This window comes from Xenopus laevis, chromosome 2S, assembly GCF_017654675.1.
Source record: "Xenopus laevis strain J_2021 chromosome 2S, Xenopus_laevis_v10.1, whole genome shotgun sequence".
Lineage (NCBI taxonomy): Eukaryota > Metazoa > Chordata > Amphibia > Anura > Pipidae > Xenopus > Xenopus laevis.
In genome coordinates this window covers 137,185,536-137,207,266 of record NC_054374.1, presented here as the reverse complement: position 1 = coordinate 137,207,266, position 21,731 = coordinate 137,185,536, and the positions used below count along the sequence as shown (strand labels likewise).

The 21,731-nt window shown below is 39.1% G+C and overlaps 1 protein-coding gene across 1 annotated transcript; it reads left to right on the top strand.

Moving 5' to 3' along the window:
* The first annotated feature begins 3,332 nt into the window (after window positions 1-3,332).
* copz1.S (COPI coat complex subunit zeta 1 S homeolog) lies at window positions 3,333-19,837 on the top strand. The gene is made up of 9 exons (XM_018250126.2): window positions 3,333-3,489; window positions 8,061-8,129; window positions 8,886-8,967; window positions 9,604-9,695; window positions 10,991-11,046; window positions 12,690-12,767; window positions 15,119-15,170; window positions 17,437-17,475; window positions 18,379-19,837. Exons 1-9 carry the CDS (start codon window positions 3,472-3,474, stop codon window positions 18,424-18,426), a joined length of 534 nt encoding a protein of 177 aa, XP_018105615.1. The 5' UTR covers window positions 3,333-3,471; the 3' UTR covers window positions 18,427-19,837.
* Window positions 19,838-21,731: the final 1,894 nt, after the last annotated feature.

Sequence of the window (21,731 nt, the reverse complement as noted above, 5' to 3'; positions counted from 1 at the left end):
TGTTTTGGGTAGCCAAGGATGAGGACTCGGAGAGTATAACAGTGCTTTATTAGCAGAGACGCATGCAGCCATTACACAACAGTAACTTTCACTTTTAAGCTGTCAGGAAGTATGCACAATATAAGTCTGGGCACAGTGACATCTACAGGCCATTTGTATAAACACCACAGGCCCAGTAACAACGGAGCATTACATACTGTATACAAATAAAAAAAACCATATATAAATATAAAAAACATGGAAAGTTTCTAATGAATGTGTAAGAGACTGATAAATAGATTCCCCATTTATATTGCAATTTAAAGTTTGGCCACAGAAGGGCCCCTTAGTTTATACCTAGGTCAAAGCATGACCCTATATAATATATCAACAATATATCAGGGATTACAATTCAAGCTAAATAAAGTTGCGTTGTATGCAGATGATCTCTTGGCCTTTATTACAAATCCACATACATCTTCATTAATGTCTGAATTTAAGGAGTATGGAAACTTCGGCAACTTTAAGATTAATATAGATACATTAAGTTGGAAGCACTAAATGGTTCTTTATCCCCTCATTTCCAACAAATGTTACAGACCAACTACCCATTCAAATGGAGACCTATACAACCACCCAAATTCTTATGTTTTACATTCTACATTCACTAATTTCATATGGGATGGGGCAAGTCCTAGGATAAGCAAAAACATTTTATGGAAACAAAAATCTCAAGGTGGGTTGGGTTTTCCATGTATAAGAAAGTATCTTTGAGCATCAATATTAAATAGGGTTGTAGAATGGTTTCACCACTGCAAGAAAAAGAGGTAGATTCAAATGGAACAAGAGACCCTTACAAGCACTATAGTGGCTACAACCCTTTCTCAGACCAGATATGACTACAATACCAAAAATCTGCACATAATATCTCTCCCAGGCAGACAATAGGAAATCCTAATTTTCCCCGGGCATGATAAAATGCTGATTTTTAGGGAGACGATATAATGAAAGTTTTACTCAGGTGATGAAAGAGAAACAGCTTTTGCCCTCATCAACTCTTTTTCCAATGAAAGCAGAATTGTTTATGTCCCAACTGAAATATTCCCAACTGAGACACTGGATATGGCATTGGTACCCCACCAACAAAATGATCATAAATTCACCCCTCTCTGTTTTTGAAGATCTCTGTTCACAAGCAGCTCAGACAAGGCATATGATTTCTATAATGTATAAACTATCCAAACCCAAAGAAAGAGCCAAAAACCCACAAACTGTAACTGAGTGGCTCAAAGAAATGGAGACTACTATGTGAATAGAAGAAATACTGGTATGCTATATACATATTTGTTTAAATGTAGGTTGTATATTCTACTAATTCTCTCAAAATGGTTAATGAGTCAACAGTAATACTACTGAATGGCAGGAAGGGTATGCAGTGGAACTTAGGCTACTCACCTTAATAGATTACCCTTGGAGTGACAGATAGTCAGGGCTATTTATCAGAGCAACACAGGCTCCACCAAAGATTGTGAGTGGTACTAGGATCTTGGGTACTAATTGCCAGAAGTAGGGACCAAGTGTCAGAGCCAGGGTTAAGGAGACACAGAGGAGCTCCACTTAGGGTAGAGGCTGAATGCTGGGAGTGCCTCTGTCTTTGCTGTGTATTCTCACTCTTACCCGGCAGGGATTTATACTATCCATTGGTGTTGCCAAGTATATGCCTACCCACGAATGTTCCTTGATCCTGCTTCATATTGATAAACTCCCTATTTGGACTCTGTGCTTTAAGAAACAAGTTATATGGTTTAGTTAAAAGACGCCAGTGTGCCCTATTATTGTGTACTGCATATAGTTGTAGTGCTACGACACCCTACTTCAACATTGCTGCGAGGGCCCACACCTAAGAGTAGAGTCTCATCTGAGCAGATTGGAGCTAAAGTTCATAGCTCAGGAGAAATGGTGCAGCTCCTTTTTACTATAGCCTTTACTATAGCCTTACAAATGCATATTGCATTTTTGGATTGACATTACGTTTAAATGAATAGTATACACCTACTATATATATGCCATTTTCCAACATCAACAAAATATATAGACTTTATACTAAAAATACAAATCTGCCTATTGTTTTCATTACACAAGTCTTATTTTTGTTATTATAAATCAGTAATGGTACATTGTTTAACTTTAAAATTAAACTAGATGAGCTCTGTATATACAACCCCTCTCATCATCTTTGTTGTGACCAAGGTTGCCAGGTTGGCGGGTTTTCAGCCAAATTGGTAAACTAATTTAAAGCCCAGGAGGGTTTTTGAAAGTACAAACTAGCCAAGGTAAGGGTTGGGACTACTTTTTTGGCCTTTGGCTGGTTTGTAATTTGGAAACCAGCCAAAGTTTTTTCTTGCCCTAATGTGCCAAGCCTGTGTCTCCCAATGCGTGTTGGGTAATGTAGTTTTTGTTTAACAATTTGCCAACTGCAAAGTTTAATGTAAGTCTACAATACCCAGCATGCAATGGACTGACTTGTGTAGAAATCGTTAACAGACTTTGGGCTCAGTGACTTTCCTCAATTTCAGACAATTTTGGGGCAAAAATCTGCTGTCCTCCAAAATGTCTTGAGGTTGACCTGTTTTACCAATATTTATGAAATTTTAAAAAGGCGTATTTTCACATAAATTCATTTTTTTTCACTGCACATGTGCTATTTTTGGGCTACTTTTGAAGTGCCTCTTGGCTAGGTTTGGGCTGGTTTTGAAGCTGACTTTTGGCTGGTTTTGAAAATGAGACCTGGCAACCCTGGTTGTGACTGTTTTGGCTTAAACATAAACAGGAGTCCATTTATTAACACACTGGCAATCTAATTATCAACGTCACAGTACAAAACACTGAGTAGCTTTAATTTCTTTCTTCACCTAGTGTTGCTTTAAAAAAAAAAAAAAAAAAAAAACTTTAAACCAATAAAAGTTTTGTCAGAACCACAAAAGCTAACACCGTCACAACTGATTAATACAGCTACTTCCGGCAGTCGCTCGATTCCTAAAGGAAGCACGCTGCACAGACCACGTCGCAATTGATTGATGCCGTTTCCATAGTAACTAGTTGACCAATCAGACATAATCTATTTATTTTCACCGCCAATAGCACTAGGCACAGTTTTACGTAAAATCAATAAACGTATCAAATCGTCCCAATGTCCGTACAGTAGCGTAAAGGCTGGGAGGAGTGGCCAGTCATTTCCGTCTATATCATCCGCTATGGTAACCATCTGCCCAATAAAAACAGCTTCCGCTTCCAACGTAGAGGCAGTCGTGTTCCATCTGTCAATGATAGGCACTCTCAGCCAATTAAAAAAACCCTCACTGCTCTTAGTCACGCCCCCTTTCCGGCGTCTTCCAATCTGTCGGAACGGGGGGGGGGGGCGCGGCAAAAGTTTTGATTGGCAAATGAACTAGCCAACGAGCGCTTTGCTCCACGTCAGCAGGATTGAGAAAGATGGATGCTGTGCTGCTGGTGAGTTGAGGCCGCGGAAACAGCTTTGATTTCAGTGTGAGGGAGCCGGTGAAGCGTTATTTGTTTGTGACTGTAGCCATTGTATGTTTAGCTGGCCTAGCTGCTGTATAGGGACATGTGATTAGAGTCTGTCAGTGGAAGCTTTGCTTGATGGCTGTCCAGGTGTCTCAGCATATGCACCTATGTTGGAATAGCTGTTATTTGATAAAGGAGATATCCTGCAGCCAAATAGTCCCTTCATTTCATTCAATGCTGAACCCTACCAGCTACTACTATCTACAGCTGCCCCTATGGTACCAGAATGGTATCTGAATGGCAGAACTGGACAAGGGATGCTGAAACAGAAACCAAAGTATTTCAAAATCAAATTAGCTTCTCCTATAGCAGAAGGTGGTGTACAATAAATGTGGCATGCAGGAAAAAAATATCTAGTGATATCTGCCTGAATACCGTGAGCCACAATGGGGCTCATTTGAAAACACTGGGCAAATTTGCACCTGGGCAGTAACCTATGGCAACCAATCAAATGTTTGCTTTCGTTGTTCAACCGGCAGCTGCCTGTAAAAAGCCAGTAACTGGTTGCTATGGGTTACTGCCCAGGTGCAAATTTACTCAGTGTTTATAAATGAGCCCCACATAAAGTGCAATAATGCCACTAAGTTACAGCAATCAGTCCTAACAACATTTATGCCTCCACCATGTCCTCACGTTCCCTCCATTAGCTTAACTGCTTTGCAGCTATTTGCATGTTTAGTGTTAGACATTTCCCGCATTCTATTGGTTGGGTTTGTAAGGGAGAGTAAGGTCTGAGTTATTCTGGAATCTTTTAGGGCTACATTGTACAGACCTAGGCATTGCAGGTAGGCTGGTACCCTTAGTTCTGTTGCTGGTTTTACGGCAACAACCAGTTTCTGACTTACAGATTGTTGGTATTGGCTTGATTTTTAGCTACACAAACTACAGAAAACAGTTTTAGAACAATACTTTCTGCTTTGTGGACCTTTAAAACTATGTCTGTGTCGGGAAACTCCTTTAAACTTGTTGTTCCTTGCAGGATTTACCTTCCTGTTTATGGAATCTCTCTTTACAGGTTGTGATTAAATTTAGGGGTGGCTAATTTTGAAAACAAATCTGTGAAAGAACTGATCTTGATGGGGACTAACTCAGTAAAGGAATAACATATTTATGTATTGCCTTTACATTTTATTTCTATATTAAATATATATATCGGCACTCTCTGTTGTTTGTGATAATGTAGTGATTTATTCCACACAAAATGGCATCTCATCCAATGTTTCGTTCTCAAATGGAGACCTTTCTCAGCGATTTTCTCCTTCTCCTTGAAATGCCATTTTGTGTGGAATAAATAACTACATTATCACAAACAGACAGTGCTGATCCTGCTTTTACATATATAACCTACAATTGATTTTGGGAGTGTGGGTCTATGTGAAGATTTATGTAAAAAAGTTTGATCCAGCACCCTCAACATTATATAAAACCGGCATCAGAGTGCGGCTAAAGACTGTAAATGTATATAATCTCTCAGAAAACCATTTACAGGAATATCATACTGTCACTTTTTTTGTGCCGAAATCTGCCACATCTGCCTGCACCCGATTGGAGGTAATGATTCCAGGTGCAGGCGGCGCAGAAGAGGAGAAGCGAGGAAGAGTATTCTCAGTTTATGTTACTCTGCAGACGGAGATCTGTGTTGTGTGGTCCTAGCCTAAGAGAACACCATAATACAAATGTCAACAGAGTTGAGGCTCAGTTCACAGTACTTTTTTCAACTCTGGGTAAATGTGCACTTGTTTAGTAACCCAAAATTAGCTTTTTCCAGCCAGTTGCTGAAAGAACAGTGAAAATAAAGATTTGATTTGAAAGATTTTGGTTGCTGTGGGTTACTGTCCAGGTGCACATTTAATAGAACATATTGGGGGGCCACTTGTATCTCTCTCCTTGTTCCAGAGTGATCCTGACCGCACAGTTATTGCCACTATTACTTTCATATTGGGAAGTGGCTACAGGTATAGAATGACATTTTGATATGGTCAAAATATGCTATATAGCTAACTTTAGTTTAACGAACAAGCAAATAAGTAGTAGTAGTATGTTCTAGATCAGAGGTTCTCAAACTCTTTTCATATAAGCTTAAATCAAGATTATACAGTTCTGTACTGTCCTTTATTAGTTATGCATCAAGGCAAGTTATGTGGGGCTTGTCGTTATATGAATGTGTAATACTTATATACAATACAGGAAGGGTCTGTTGTTCGCTATAACCTCATGGTCTGTGAGACATTTTAATGCACTTCAAAGACATTACGTGCATCTTTATTAGATGGCATTGCCACAGACAATGAAAATAAACTTAATGGCCTTCTATTTTTAGAAATGTGTAATGCAATGGATATACTTGTTCACGTCAACATATATCCTTTTTAAAGGGATACTGTAGTGGAAAAAAAACATGTTTTTTTCAAAAGCATCAGTTAATGTTAGTGATACTCCAGCAGAATTCTGCACTGAAATATGTTTTTCAAAAGAGCAAGCTGATTTATCTATATTTAATTTTGAAATCTGACAAGGGGCTAGACATATTCTCAGTTATCCTGGTGCCCCCAGTCATGTGACTTGTACTCTGATAAACTTCAGTCGCTCTTTACTGCTGTACTGAAAGTTGGAGTGATATCACCCCCTCCCTTACCCACCCAGCAGCACAGAACAATGGGAGGGTAACAAGATAGCAGCTCCCTAACACAAGATAACCGCTCCATGGTAGATCTAAGAACAGTACTCAATAGTAAAAATCCAGGTCCCACTATGACACATTCAGTTACATTGAGTAGGAGAAACAACAGCCTGCCAGACAGCAGTTCCATCCTAAAGTGCTGGCTCTTTCTGAAAGCACATGGCCAGGCAAAATAACCTGAGATGGCTCCTACACACTAATATTACAACAACAAAAACACTTGCTAATTCAGGAATTAAAATGTAATATTGTAGAGTGAATTGTGTGCAGTTTAAACAGTGTAATTTAGAAATGAAAATGACACCAAAAAAAATAACGTCAGAATCCCTTTAAGTAGAATATGAGCAGTGTCTGCTGGATTTCAGGCCTTTCCCTAAAAATATTACCTTCCTGGATATAGAATTCCCTGTGTCAATTTTAACCTGAAGAATAAACTGTTACTTTTTCTACAGTTGAGTAAATTGTTAATTGGTTTCTATTGGTTATTGAAGAAAACATACTTTTATCTGGTATCAGATATAATCTATTTACACGTTTGTCAAATGACTTCTTGTACACTGTAACATGATCTTTTTTTAAATATAAGTGAGGGTTAAACTGTGCCCCACCTTGTCCAAAGTTGTCTGGAGAGCAGAGGCTTCTCATCTTCTGCTATTATTTCTTTATATGATGGCAGAACCTCTATATAATCATGTTTTTTTGTGGCAGGGGCTATTTCCTTAATTTAGTCCTTATTAATGTGTCGGGCATCACAAAGCATTTTTGGGGTGGCAGGGTAAAGCTTTACAGTCAAATCAGACACAAGAAGTACAATGTATTATAAAAAAATGTGTGCAGCTTCATACAAGGATGGCAGAGGGCTGGCACTACATGCGAGTGTGGAACAGCGTTTGAGGTGAAGTTCTGTTATACACTCCGGCTGTGAGTAAGTGGAAGTCAGTGCATCACAGAACTTTGTCTCGAGGGCTTTACTGCTCCACTAAAATGAACTCCCACTAGACTGCCTGCCATGTGGAGCATTAAAGGTCGAAAAAGTCTAATTTTACCCCACATCCTTCCTAATTTGTTCCTTTATCAAATGTGGTCTTATCTCTCCCATTCCCCTTTCCTCTCTTTTGTTGTCACAACATGTGCATTATACAGTGACAGCCTTGTGTGGGAGTACACAATTAGCCCTGTGCCCAGAGTAATTAATGTACAAATTAAGAATTCCTCCCGGTATGTAGAAAGTTCATTGCGCCGTTCCTTAGAGTATCAGGTTGATGTAAGCTAGAACAGCCTAAAATGTGTTTTATCTCTATAAGTTTTATCTAATTATAGGGGGAAATTTAGTAAACTTCATAGGTGGATGGAGCATATTGTATAGTGGCTGAAGGTTATGGCCTCTAATTTTGGGGTCAATAGAAGGACCATATACAGTATTCCTCAGTTTATTCCATGACACCACAGTTTTGTTTGAGATAATACAATATTCAGAAGATTCGTCCGAAGAGTTAAAAAGGAAACAATACCTTATTTTAGCATATGTATTCTTATTTTCCTCCATTTGTTGATTGCATGGACATGTGTGTGCGCTTTTCTTAGATATATATGCTAGACGAGTTGCCCTATTGCTTGCAAAGACTGTGAGGATATGCAAACATTTACTTTACTTTTTAACAGTAAAACATGGTCACACACACACACACACCACACTGGCTGCTACAATAAATATATCCTCCTTACCTTCAAACGTTTGTATTATTTTCCTGGCAACAGCAGATTGCTTTCTTGCACTGTTGCAAGGTGAGAGTGTTTATTGTGTTTCTCCTGGCAGGATCCTTCCTTGTACACAGTGAAAGCTGTTTTAATTTTGGACAATGATGGGGAACGGCTCTTCGCTAAGGTAGGTTTTAGTGAAAGTACACATTGGGTGTTCTGGCAAATGATTAGAAACTGACTGTATCTGTTATATCACATTATATCAAATTTGTGTATATTGAGCGGGTCCCATGGGTAATATGTGTCATATTATAAAACAGAATATTGGCATATCGAAGATGGCCGCTGTTTCTGCTTTTTTCCTTGCATCTTAAATGGTTAGTGTACATACAATTTAACTTTTAGTATGTTATACAATGGCTGATTCTAAAGAACTTTTCAATCCGCCTTCATTTTTTCTTTTCATTTTTGAATTATTTGCTTTCTTCTTTTGACTCTTTCCAGCTTTCAAATGGGGGGCACTGATCCAATCTTAAAAAACAAATGCTTTGTAAGGCTACAATTGTATTGTAATTGACACATTTTTTACTCATCATTCTGTTATGGCTCTGTCCTATTCATATTGCATTCACTTATTCAAATCAGTTCATGGTTGCTAGGGTAATTTGGACCATAGCAACCAGCTGGAGAGCTGCTGAATAAAAAGCTAAATAACAGAAACCACAAATAAAAAATGAAAACCAATTGCAAATGATCTCCGAACACCACTCTTTACATCATAGACATAGCGTTGGACTGCCATGCTAACGCTCAGAATCCGGTATTGTTCCACAATCGGGAATGGCAAAAGAGATTGTAAGGAACTGGTTGAGATTATTTACTAAAATGCCTGAAAAACTCAGTGAACTCATTTTTCTTCTTATCAATATTTACCCCACAGTACTATGATGAAACCTATCCCACCGTCAAGGAGCAGAAGGCTTTTGAAAAAAACATTTTCAATAAAACCCATCGAACAGACAGTAAGTCTAATCACCTTAACTGTGCCTGAAGTTATTTACAATCCATTTTGTTTAAAGAAAATGCAGATTTGGGTTTGGCAAAGTCCCTTGTGTTCAGTCCCTACAATGCTTGGTGTACCCCACAACAGTATTCAGATGGATTTTAAGCCAGGTATTAATGGGAACTGCTAATGTCCCATCTAATTGTCATTATGTAAGAAAATGATTCTTTGTACAGGTATGCGACCTGTTATCCAGAATGCTCAGGACCTGGGGTTTTCCTGATTATGGATCTTTCCATAATTTGGATCTTCATACCTCAAGTCTGCTAGAAAATCATGTAAACATTAAATAAACCCAATAGGCTGGTTTTGCCTCCAATAAGGATTAATTATATCTTAGTTTGGATCAAGTACAAGGTACTGTTTTATTACAGAGAAAAGGGAAATCATTTTTAAAAATGTGGATTAATTGGATAAAATTGAATCTACTGTCTTTCCATAATTCGGAGCATTCTGAATAATGGTTTTCCAGATAACTGATCTCATACCTGTACTTGTCTTATCCAAGTATTCCCCATAACAACCTGCACAAATGACTTCTTCCCAAGGCTTATTGTTGGCTGGTCAGGGCTAATCTCCGTTTCTTTCTGTGTAGGTGAGATTGCTCTTCTAGAGGGGCTGACCGTGGTATATAAAAGCAGCATTGACCTGTACTTCTATGTCATTGGAAGCTCACATGAAAATGAGGTATGTACTGCTACTTGCTTAACTGTATTAAAGGAGAACTAAACCCTAAAAACTAATATAGCTGGAAATGCCATATTTTATAAATTGAACTTTTTGAACCATCCCTAACGTTCAGCATTTCTATAGTAGTAATGATCCAGTTTCAATAACCCAAAACATGATGTTCAGCATTTCTATCTATTTTCTATTCTGTACAAAGGAACCTTGACAAGATGTTCGTTCTGGAACAGTTACCATTATTATAGAGCTTTTCTTTAATTTCTTTTGTTATTTTGTTATTTGCTTGGATTTTACACTCTCACAGGTACTTCCAGTTTTACTAGCTCAACAAAAATTCCTTAAATGTTGAGTTTTATACTGGAGGCAAAAAAGTGTTACTAAAGTGTGATTTTAAAGGAGAAGAAAAGCTACCAAAGCAGTTTATTGGCAATAGACTAGTCACAGTAGTGCAAGCTATAACACTTTATTTATTTTGCAGAATGCTTTATCATACCCGAGTAAACCGCTCTAGAAACTCTGGCTCCGTTTGTTTAGGATAGCCAGCTGCCATATTAGCTTGGTGTGACATCACTTCTGGCCTGAGTCTCTCCCAGCTCACTCATAGCTCTGGGCTCAGATTATAGCAGGAAGGGGAGGAGGGGGGCAAAGGGAGGGGGAGAGGCACAGAGAAGCAAACTGAGCATGCTCAAGCCCTAACCCTGGAGGTTTATGCTGAAAACAGGAAGTCTGATACAGAAGTCCATGTGTACACAATAGAATGAAAGAAATGTTGTGTTTCTTTTGACAGAGGACTGAGCAGCATTACTTTGAGGGTTTACTGGTGTATTTATATAGATCTTCCTGATAAAGCTTACTTAATTTTAGCATTTCCTTCTCCTTTAAAGGGAATTAGTCAGAATTGCTTGTGTATAACATATGCAGTTTATCACAGATGGAAATATTTGCTGTGCTCACATTTGCCTTACATGCATGGTTGCTAATTAGATCAAAGTTTGCTAGGGAATCAATCACTATGCATTTTCCTGATGTGAATAATTTCTTGGAGCTGAAGTTTTCCTAAATAGATGTATTATCTTAATTGAAACCATCACAGAGTCTGTTTTGCTCTTGCTAATAAACCTACCTTGTATTGTGTATTTCTGCCTGTTTAAATCCATACAAATCCATTACTTTTGTATCTGTCACTTTATTCCATAAAATCAAATATACTTCTGTTTAGTCAGCTGCAGCCTTTTGCTATTTCTCAAACCTTGTTTGTCACATAAATTAATATATTTCTTTCCTCCTCTGCATAGCTCATGCTCATGGCTGTTTTGAACTGTCTGTTTGACTCCTTAAGCCAAATGCTCCGGTAAGTGATGAACTGTGTCTGGTCCACTGAGAATTGTTAAAGTAATAATGAGGCAACAAAAGCTGACAAAAATCAGCCAGATATCTATTGGGCAGAATAAAAAATACTGCCAGACAAGAACTACATTAGTCTGAATAGGTCCAATGTTTGGCCTGGGGACTGCCCAAATTGGCCCAGCAGAAGAGTTGTCCATTTGGGGAAAGAGACAGTCTGTCAGTGTATGGCCAGCTTTAGAGCACAGTCTGTGTTAGATGCATTCACTCTCCCTTATCTGGGAGTAAAATACTTGTCTATATCCTTGGAAGACCAGCTCTTTTCTCACATGTTTTTGTACTGAGCTACTCAAACGAATGTGTGACAAGATATTTGCCCCGTATAATTTAATATACACTTCAGCATACTGAAATAAGATACTTTCTAAATAGAATCAATTAAATATTCTGCACTATTTCTGAAATAAGCAAGTTTATGTTAATTTTTATGTTCTCTCAGCATCTGTTACTCTTTATTCTCTCTTCATGCAGGAGTTGGGTGTTAGATATTCATTGACGGTTAGATCCAATATATCTTATAGGGGACTCATTTTGCCTAGAAGATGTATTAGAACTCACTCTGTTAAAATCAGCAGATATCATGTCTCTCTACATGAAGAATTTGTGCAAAAGGCAGTTATTTTGTTAGATTTTGTTTGTACTGGAATCGGCTATTTGAGTGAGCTCTAATACATCTGCTAGGAAAGGAAGCCCCCCTGAAAGATATATGGGATGTAACTGGCAATGAATATCTGACACCCAACGCCTGCTTGAAGACAGAATGAAGAGAAACAGATGCTGAGATAGGGATAGTGAACATAAACTTGATTATTTCAAAAGTGATGCAGAATATTTAATTGATTCTATTTAGACAGTCTCTTATTTCAGTATGATGAAGCTTATATTAAAGTGGACTTGTCACCCCGACATAAAAATCTGTATAATAAAAGTCCTTTTCAAATTAAACCTGAAATCCAAATTCTTTTTTTATTAAAGCATTCATAGCTGTTGTAAATGCATTTAAAAATCTTAGCTGTCAATCAAATATTGTCTGCCCCTCCTCTATGCCTTAGGCATAGGGGCGGGACAGACAATTACTTTCAATTTCCATTCAGCACTTCCTAGATATCACTGCTCTCCCCACATTCCCCCTCTCTCTTAACCATTCTGGTTCATAAACAAGATTCTGAGATGATGCAAGGCTTGAATTAATACCAGTGTCCACCAAATGGCACCTGCCTGCTTGCTATAATTATGAGTTCCCAGACCGAACGAAACAATATTCAAATCATTTATAGAATATAATTAAAGTTCATTTTGCTTCACTAATGTCATAAAATAGTATTTGGAATAATTTTGTTGGGTGGCAGGTCCCCTTTAAATATTTATTTTCGCTATAGTTCCCCTTTAAAGTTAATTGTTTCTGCTGAAATAAGATTTTGTCTTGTGGGGGATTTCAGTTCAAATCAGTTTGATTTAATTGATGTAAGAAGCAATATTCTTTGACTGTGGTATTGCCGATAACTGAAGCACCCTAATGTTTATCAATGCAAGTGCCATCTATATTTTTCATGTGCAATAGAGGATACTGAGTATATTTTGTTATTGCAGCAAAAATGTTGAAAAGCGAACCCTGCTTGAGAATATGGAAGGACTTTTCCTGGCAGTTGATGAGATCATAGATGGAGGGTAAGTTGATCTATTTGCTTTTATGAAACATAAGTCGGTGATACTTCATGTACCTCATTTGTAGCAGATTATACATTTACCATAGTATACATATAGGCAACATTGTATACATATAGGGACAAAATCCACCACTATGCTTAGCACCTTGTTAATATTCAATTGTTGATCTGGTTCAGTTCTATGAAGGTGGGAAGATGCTGATGCTTTTAGTTCACAGATAGCTGCTGAAATTGTAAACTGGAGAACTGCTGAACATGAATAAAAATTAATTAAGAAAAAACGAAAACATAATTAAAGTGAACCAACTGTACATTATTTCCCTGTCTGAGGGTGCAGGATACAAATTAACATGGAGGCCGACATATCCCAGATGGGCAGATGCAGTTTTTGGCAGGATGAGGTACTGAGCTGACAATTTGGATTTAGGTGTCACCTGTGTACCCCATCCTGCCAAACTCTGCATCTGTCCATCTGGGATGTGTCGGCCTCCATATTTATTTGTATCCTGCACCCTCAGACAGGAAAATAGAATTTAAGGATTGTTCACTTTAATTATATTTGAATTTTTTTTTATTTTTTTTTAATATTATTTAATTAATACACGTGTTCAGCAGCTCTCCACTTTAAGGTCCTCATAGATGCAAAGATTTTTCTTGCCCAACGACCCATTTTAGCAAAGTCTGATCAATCCTTCGAAATTATCGTGTGGTTAGTGGGATTCAAACGATCGTACATCTTATGATTTTTCGGCCAACATCTTTTAGAAAATTGAACGGCCAGGTTAAAAAATCTTTATCGGTCCCAGTGCAATCTATCTCTGTCTGCAGGGCCAAGCATCGTACATTTAAACGATCATTTCGAGATAATCGTGGTCTCGCGATAACAATTGGATCTTTTAAAAATCTTTACATCTATGGCCAGCAGCTATCTGGTTTCTAGGGTCCAATTTACTATAGCAACCAGGCTTTGAGTGAGAGATTTGAAGGTGAATAGGAGAGGTCCTGAACAGAAAGATAAGGGATACAAAGTAACAAATAACCATAGCTTCACAGAGCAAAACTCTCTTGACTGTCAAGATTATTACTAACAGTTGATGTAAATGTGAATTACACCTTTAAATGAAACAACTTGTGGTTGTGATGCAGTTTGGCAGATGCAGTGCAACTGTTTACAAAAAATGTATATGCTCAGTGTAAAGATCCTATGCCCGAATAGATAAAACATGGACATCATTTAACCCCTCTGCATTTATTTCAGCTTTGTTGTAATAGATCTAGGGAAACCACTCAACATAAAGATATATGACTATATATGCTCAACCTTTCTCCTATGTATAAATGCTGCTTAGCTGTTCCGTGTCTACCTGAGAGTGAAGAGTTAATATTTTACCCTGCACCTCATAGTACTTCACACTCACAAATGAAGGCCATTAAATCCTTTCGTTATTGTAAACAGAAGTGTTAATCTGGAACTGGTACATTCTCCGTCTGTGCTTGTTTTTGTTTGAGTTGTGATAGCGCAGCAGTTCCTATCACAGCGACTCCATGAATGGAAGGCTTTCTAACGGTGCCATTACATCGCAAGTGCTGCTCTCTATCCGTGTAATGACATCATTATCAGTGATTCCATTCTGGGGGTGCTGCAGTCTGAACAGCAGGGCTGTGGCTATTAAGAGGTAAAGGAATTGTCTTTAGTTTAACTATCTGTGTACTTGAACATAGCGGTGTGCTGCTCAGAAATGGTTTATGGGAGAGATGCGCAGTTGTACTTTTATATTGCAGTTCTGTTTAAAGGGATTCTGTTATGATTCTGTTTTATTTCTAAATTACACTGTTTACACAGCAAATAATTCACTCTACCATATACAATTTTATTCCTGAACCAGCAAGTGTATATTTTTTAGTTGTAATATTGGCGTGTAGGAGCCATCTCAGGTCATTTTGCCTGGTCATGTGCTTTCAGAAAGAGCCAGCACTTTAGGATGGAACTGCTTTCTGGCAGGCTGTTGTTTCTCCTACTCAATGTAACTGAGTGTCTCTCAGTGGGACCTGGATTTTACTATTGTTATTGTTAGGCTGCTGGGGTGGGTGGGGAAAAGGGGTGATATCACTCCAACTTGCAGTGAAGAGTGACTGAAGTTTATGAGTCACATGACTGGGGGCAGCTGGGAAACGACAATATGTCTAGCCCCATGTCAGATTTTAAAATTAAATATAAAAAAAATCTGTTTGAGAAACTGATTTCAGTCCAGAATTCTGCTGGAGCAGCATTATTAACTGATGCGTTGTGAAAAAATGTTTTTTCCCATGACAGTATCCCTTTAACGATTTTTATTTTTTTTTGCAACACAGAGTCATACTAGAGAGTGACCCTCAGCAAGTGGTTCACCGTGTGGCACTAAGGGTAAGTAGTGTGGTACATGGAGGGGGATAAGAATATGTCCTCTGGGCTCCATAAGCCCTGGTGTTATTACAGACGTTTGTGGATTGGGGTGGGTCATAGTAACTAAAGGAAAGTTTAGTCACTTCTATATCACCTCAAGTACTTAGATTGATAACTGCGCTGCATAGACTTTGTGGCACGTTATGCACTATCACCTTTTTATTATTATAATTCTGAACGTGACATAAGGCTATACCGTGGATTAACCTATATACATACATCATTCTAAAATACAGGCATGGGACCTGTTATCCAGAATGTGTGGGACCTGAGGCTTTCCGGATAACGGATCTTTCTTTAATTTGGATCTTCACACCTTAAAGGAGAATTCAACCATTTTTTTTAAAAACAGATCCCATACCTGTACTGTAAAATATGTTGGAGCCGTAAAAATCAGTGTAATAATTCTATATAGTTTTACAATGCAGGGTGTAGCAGAGCAACTAAACAGAACATGCTTCTTTAGTGCCCAGTTGTACTAAAGAAGCTTTTTTGCTTAGTGCACTGGGTTAATTGTTTTCTGGGCAGCAGTGAAGTGGTTAAGACCCTTGCCACCATATGGTGTTTCTCTATGTAACATCTGTCCCCTGGGTCCCCCTTGCAGCTCCCTGTGAATGGCTGCTGAGCAGGCAGATTTATGGCCCCCGTTTGCATGCTGTCACCATGTTTGCTGTTCTCTCATAGGGACGTGTGCCACTAACTGGCAGTGCCACCTGCAGTGATGAGAGGTGAGCCATGCACTGTGCATGAGCAGTGATTCACGGTGCACACAAACCATACATGTTCGGTCACATGAGCCAATTAACAGACAAGCGGTTTTCGTCGGATCGTTGCGAGCCGACAAAACGCATGCGACCGTTCCAGCGCCGTTTCTGGAGCCTGAGGCGGCTCCTGCAATGCCGCACCCTCTCGCCGACTTACCTGTCGGGAGGGGAGGCAGGAACACTATTGCGGAGAGTGGAATTGCGCTACAGTACAGAGTGGAATTCTCGCTATAGTACAGCCAAATTTCCAGTTTAAAAAACGGAAATTCGTCTCTTAAAGGTGCAGGAGCGTCTTTTTGCCGCCCCTGGAATCCTCTCTGGCGCTGCCGCCTGAGGTGAGCGGCTCAGCTCGCCTCATTGGCGGAGCGCCCCTGGACAGTTTAGATGGAGTCGAACGCGTTAAGATATAATTGGACTGAATGAAAAGTCGCAGGTAAAAACGACATTACATTCAACGTGAATGTGGATGCAGAAAGCAGCGTCTTCAACCGACAGTCAGACCATGTAGTTGTTACCTCCAACTTTTCATTCAGTCCAATTATATCTACACACATGCGACTCCATCCGACTTGTCAGTGCGGTTTGTCATCGGGAGCCAATCCAACGAAAAACGCTTGTGGAGTTCTACCCATGGAGTTGTAGTATTTCTGGTCAGGTGATCTCTGAGGCAGCACACAGACCGTCACCAAATGGTGGTTCAAGGCAAGAGATATAAAAGGGCAATATATATATTCCAGTTTGGTAAGTTTCTTTAATATGCAACTTAAAGGGGTTGTTCACCTTTTGGACAATAGAGCTAATTTAACAGCCCATGTCATAAAAAAAACGTTTTTGTAATTAATCTTTATTACCTAAAATGTTTGCATTCAGAGATACATACCACAGAAGCTATGGATCATCTCTGCAAAAAGTCTCTCAGTTCTATGAAGTGTTATGGGTTCGCCAACAGGCTCTGTGTGAGAGATACAGGTTGCCAAATAAAGAAGTTCACGACTGAATCTGCACTGCGCATGGTCTCTCTCTCCTACTTCATTTGCATATGTTCAATTCCATTGGCTGGCAAGATTCAGCCAATTGGATCAAAATATGCAAATAAAGCAGGAGAGTGTGAGCATGCGCAGTGCAGATTCAGTCGTGAACTTCTTTATTTGGCAACCTGTATCTCTCACACAGAGCCTGTCCCACAATCACAGATCACAGAGGAGAGAACTGAGAGTTTTTGCAGAGATGATCCACTTCTATGGTATGTATCTCTGAAAGCAAACATTTGAAGTAATAAAGATAAATTACAAAAACGTTTTTTATGACATGGGCTATTAAATTAGCTCTTGTCCAAAAGATTGTCCAAAAGGTGACCAACTCCTTTAATTTGATATAAATCTGTTGCTCAAGTATTCATTTTGGGGCTATAGTTTTCCTTTAAGTATTTCTCCTGTGATACTAAGTTTGTATTTTCTTTTCAGGGTGATGATGTTCCTCTCACAGAGCAAACCGTATCACAGGTATGCTGCATAATCTTAGCTTTTGACTCCTCCTGGGTTCCCAGACTGCAAAAACCTACTGTTTCCCTGACACACTAAGGGCAGCGGCACAAAATTCCCAGACTGTATTATGCCACTCTCAGTGGCTCTTCTCAGTGACACTTCTGTTCTGAGTGTTCATATTCAGTTCAGTTCAGTTTTATATGTTTGGTCCTCCAAAATCTGTCTGGCTCTTTTGGGAGAGTGACCAGATATTCTCCTGTAGGATGTTACCATAGCTACATGATAGTTAACTGTGAAAAAAGAAGAGTTTTTGCTTAGTAAAGTTTAATAGACTGTGTTTACTTGTAAACTCATACACAAAGCATATTTCTCTTTTACTATAGAGCAAGGAATTTTCTGTCCCAACTATGGACTGGGTGCCCTTTGAAATCCCTATATGTACCACAGTAGAGTTGCCCTCTCTACCTGAACGTTCATGTGCTTGTGTAAAACCCCATTAGATAACATCCTTTCTGGCAATTAGTGATATACCACATATCTACCACGTTATTTGATTCTTTACAGAAAGCACATCCCCAGCATTTGACCCAGGGGCATAACTACAGAGGAAGCAGACCCTGCAGCTGCAGGGGGGCCCCATGCAGTATAGGGGCCCCATGAGGCCCTACATAATGAGCAATTTCAACAGATATTGGTAAAAAAAGGACAACCTCTGGTTATGTTGGGAACCCTAAGATGAATTTGCTGTTGGGCCCAGTAACATCTAGTTACACCACTGATTTGACCCCCTGAATTATAACAGGACCTGCTTTAGTCCAATAAATCTAGCAGTTGCTTGGCAGACTCCACATGATATTGCACTTGACCCAATTACAAAAACCTTAATGGGTGTGATATTCTCTGTCTTATTTTCTATCGTAGGTGCTGCAATCTGCAAAAGAGCAAATCAAGTGGTCCCTTCTCCGGTAGTTGGTGTCGGCCAACCTGCACAAGTCCATCATTCCTTCCACCATTATGGGGCCTGCTGCTGCTGTCCCTCTTTGCCCCCATTCTCTGACCAACTGCATTTGGCCACTTCATTAGATCTGTTGCACTGATTTTTTGTTGTTGTATTTAGGTGCATTTGGTGGTCCCACACCCACATTCTCATGCCTTTTTTTTTCCTTTTAAAAATGTTTCATTTATTTTATTCCAAAGCATTCTGTAAGTTAGGAATCTAAATATCCCAGTGGGTTGTTATGTGAAATCTAATGACAAGCTGCAGACTAGAATAGCTTTACAGGCATTCAGTGAGCAGCGCTTGCATCCAGCCTTGCAGCATGGCCTAAATCAAGCCTCGACTTTCATTTGAGAATGGGAAATCTTATTTACAGAGGGCAAGAGGGATTTTATCAGAATCATTTGTCAGGTTTCTGTCTGTCGGAACATTTTTTGCTTTGTTTCCTGAAACCTTTAAAGGAGAATTCAACCCAAAATAAAAAAAAAACCTTCCCTCCTCCCCCCCCCCAGCCTACCTTCCCCCCCCTACTCACCTCTCCGTGCAGATTTTGGCCTCGGAGTTCACGCCAGCCATCTTTTGTCTTTTTCTGAAGTTTCTGAGATTTTTGTGACTTTCGGCACATGCGCAGTTATTCAGGACCGGAAATTTACTCCAACTGCGCATGCGCCAAAAATGACGTCAATACATGAAGATTACCGAAGAAGATGGCTGCCGTGAACTCAGAGGCCAGAATCTGCACGGCGGTGAGTATAAAATTAGAGGCATTTGCCCAGGGGGCAGGTAGGCTGGAGGGAGGGAGGTCTATCCAGGGTAAGGGGGGAGTTTTTTTTATTTTTTTTATTATTATTACGGATTGAATTATCCTTTAACACCGAATACACTATTTTGGATTAGGCTGAATCCTTTGTCAAGGATTTGGCTGAATACCAAATCCTAATTTGCATATGCAAATTAGGGATGGGAAGGGGAAAACATTTTTTACTTCCTTGTTTTAGGACAAACTCACGCAATTTCCTACCCCACCCCTAATTTGCATATGCAAATTCGGATTCGGTTCAACTGGACAGAAGGATTTGGCTGAATCTGAATCTGAATCCTGCTGAAAAAGGCCGAATCCCGAACTGAATCCAGGATTTGGAGCATTTAAGTGCCAGATAAGTGGTTCATTTGCATTCAGTGGGATAGGCGGGAACGTGCATAGAGACCAAGAATATAATGAGCAGACTCTCTTGCCTTCTGTTAGAGGGACTCTGTGTTTACATTTGGATAATATGCATATTCAGGTGATCAAGTGGACCAATGTGATGCATTCAAAGCATATTTTCTTGCTGTACTAATACAGACTGATATATTACATTAATAAATGACATACCAAAGTTTGATCTGTGTTATTCTTGTTCTTTATTCATGTGATATTCACTGGAGGATTTCAGCACCTTTTCCCTCTGGCACCTCATACCAAAATAACATTGTCTGCCCTCCTGAAACTTGACTGTAATATGGATTTATGTATCCGTTTAATTGGTTGGTTGCTAAGGTTCCCTCTTCCTTTCATTATTAAACAAGTGTTCTTTCTCTTAAAAAACCCCTCTCTTGACCACCCAGTGACTGCCTGTCTTGATTCGCTTTTTCCTTCTGGTTTTGTCCATTATATTCCCTTTTACATCTTTCAGCAGCAACAAAGAGCACTTGTCTGCTTATCTGCAATGCTAAGATCATCAGCGAATGGGAAACTGTTCAGTCTCTCAGTAACTGGTTTAGGGAATAGTCGAAATTTGATTATAATTTGAAAAAAATGTGAATATTGAAATTTATCATGTACTGTCTCTAAAATTTTGACTTCGACCATTCGCCATCTAAAACCTGCTGAATTGCTGTTTTACCCTATGGGGGACCTCCCAGAACCTATTTGGATTCAATTGGTGGACTTTGAAAAATCAAAGAAAACTATTTGAATTTGATCGAATGCGCTATTCCTTCGATTCGGCAGAATACGGACCTATTCGGCCGAAAAAAACGTTGACTTAATTTTGGTTGGATTAGAATTAGAATTTTTTCAAATTCGAAATTCGACCCATGATAAATATGCCCCTAAGAGTATTGTATAGGATATTTAGGAAAATCAGCACACTCCGCTGTACATCAATATTCTGTGCATAGTCAGAGCAAGTTACGAGGCAGCATTTATTCTGTTTTACAATCATTTCACTTTTGACGGATCACTAAGGATTACAGGAACAGCACAGCTAAAATAGAATTGGTTTTAAAGAAGATTTGTTCTGTACATACATATCTTTTATAGTGCCTCTGATTTTTTAACCCATTAGCCCAATGCTAACTTAAGAAGTGTCACTGGCTGTGAGCAGACAAGGGATTATTAAGACTGGAGCAGTAATATTTTCACTATGGGATAGGTCATTTGTATTTCAGGGCTCTGTCAGTACACAATACAAGTTTGGGATCCATTATCCAGAAACCTGTCATCCAAATTACAGAAAGGCCATCTCCGATAGACTCCATTATAATCAGATAAAAATGTAAAAATTATTTCTTTTTTCTCTGTAATAATAAAACAGTACCTTGTACTTGATCCAAACTAAGATATAATTAATCCTTATTGGAAGCAAAATCAGCCTATTGGATTTATCTAATGTTACATGATTGTTACAAAGATCCAAATTAAGATCCAGGTCCCGAGCATTCTGGATAACAACAGGTCCCATACCTGTATAGAATTGTTCAGTATCATAACTCATCCACCTTTTCCTCCAGGGATGGATTAATGCCCAGGCTACCCTAGACTATAGCCTTGGGGCCTAGTGTGATCAGGCTTTTTTCAATTATCATGTATATTTTCTTTCAATATTTATTATTATTTGTGCTGTTGGGTCCAGGTGCACCTGCTGGGTGAAAAGACAGGCAAGGCACAAGCTCGGATGCATGCAGATCTGGTGATGTCACTGGCGCATGCCAAACCTGACCCCGCTTAGAGAGGTTGGGTGCACACGTGCATGGATCTGCTTGCATTGGGACCCAGAAGTAGCCTAGAAGGGGGCCCTGTGCATGCAGTCTAGGTGCCCCACATCTGATTAAAGGGATACTGTCATGGAAAAAAAATGCGTCAGTTAATAGTGCTGCTTCTGCAAAATCTGCACTGAAATCCGTTTATCAAAAGAGCAAAGAATTTTTTTATATTTAATTTTGAAATCTGACAAGGGACTAGACATATTCTCAGTTTTCCTGGTGCCCCCAGTCATGTGACTTGTACTCTAAT

Bases quoted from the DNA above. Each gene is read 5' to 3' on its own strand.
- copz1.S (XM_018250126.2), top strand. The intron at 12,768-15,118 runs GTAAGTTGATCT...TTTGCAACACAG, and splicing joins GATGAGATCATAGATGGAGG to AGTCATACTAGAGAGTGACC. The intron at 15,171-17,436 runs GTAAGTAGTGTG...TTTTCTTTTCAG, and splicing joins TTCACCGTGTGGCACTAAGG to GGTGATGATGTTCCTCTCAC.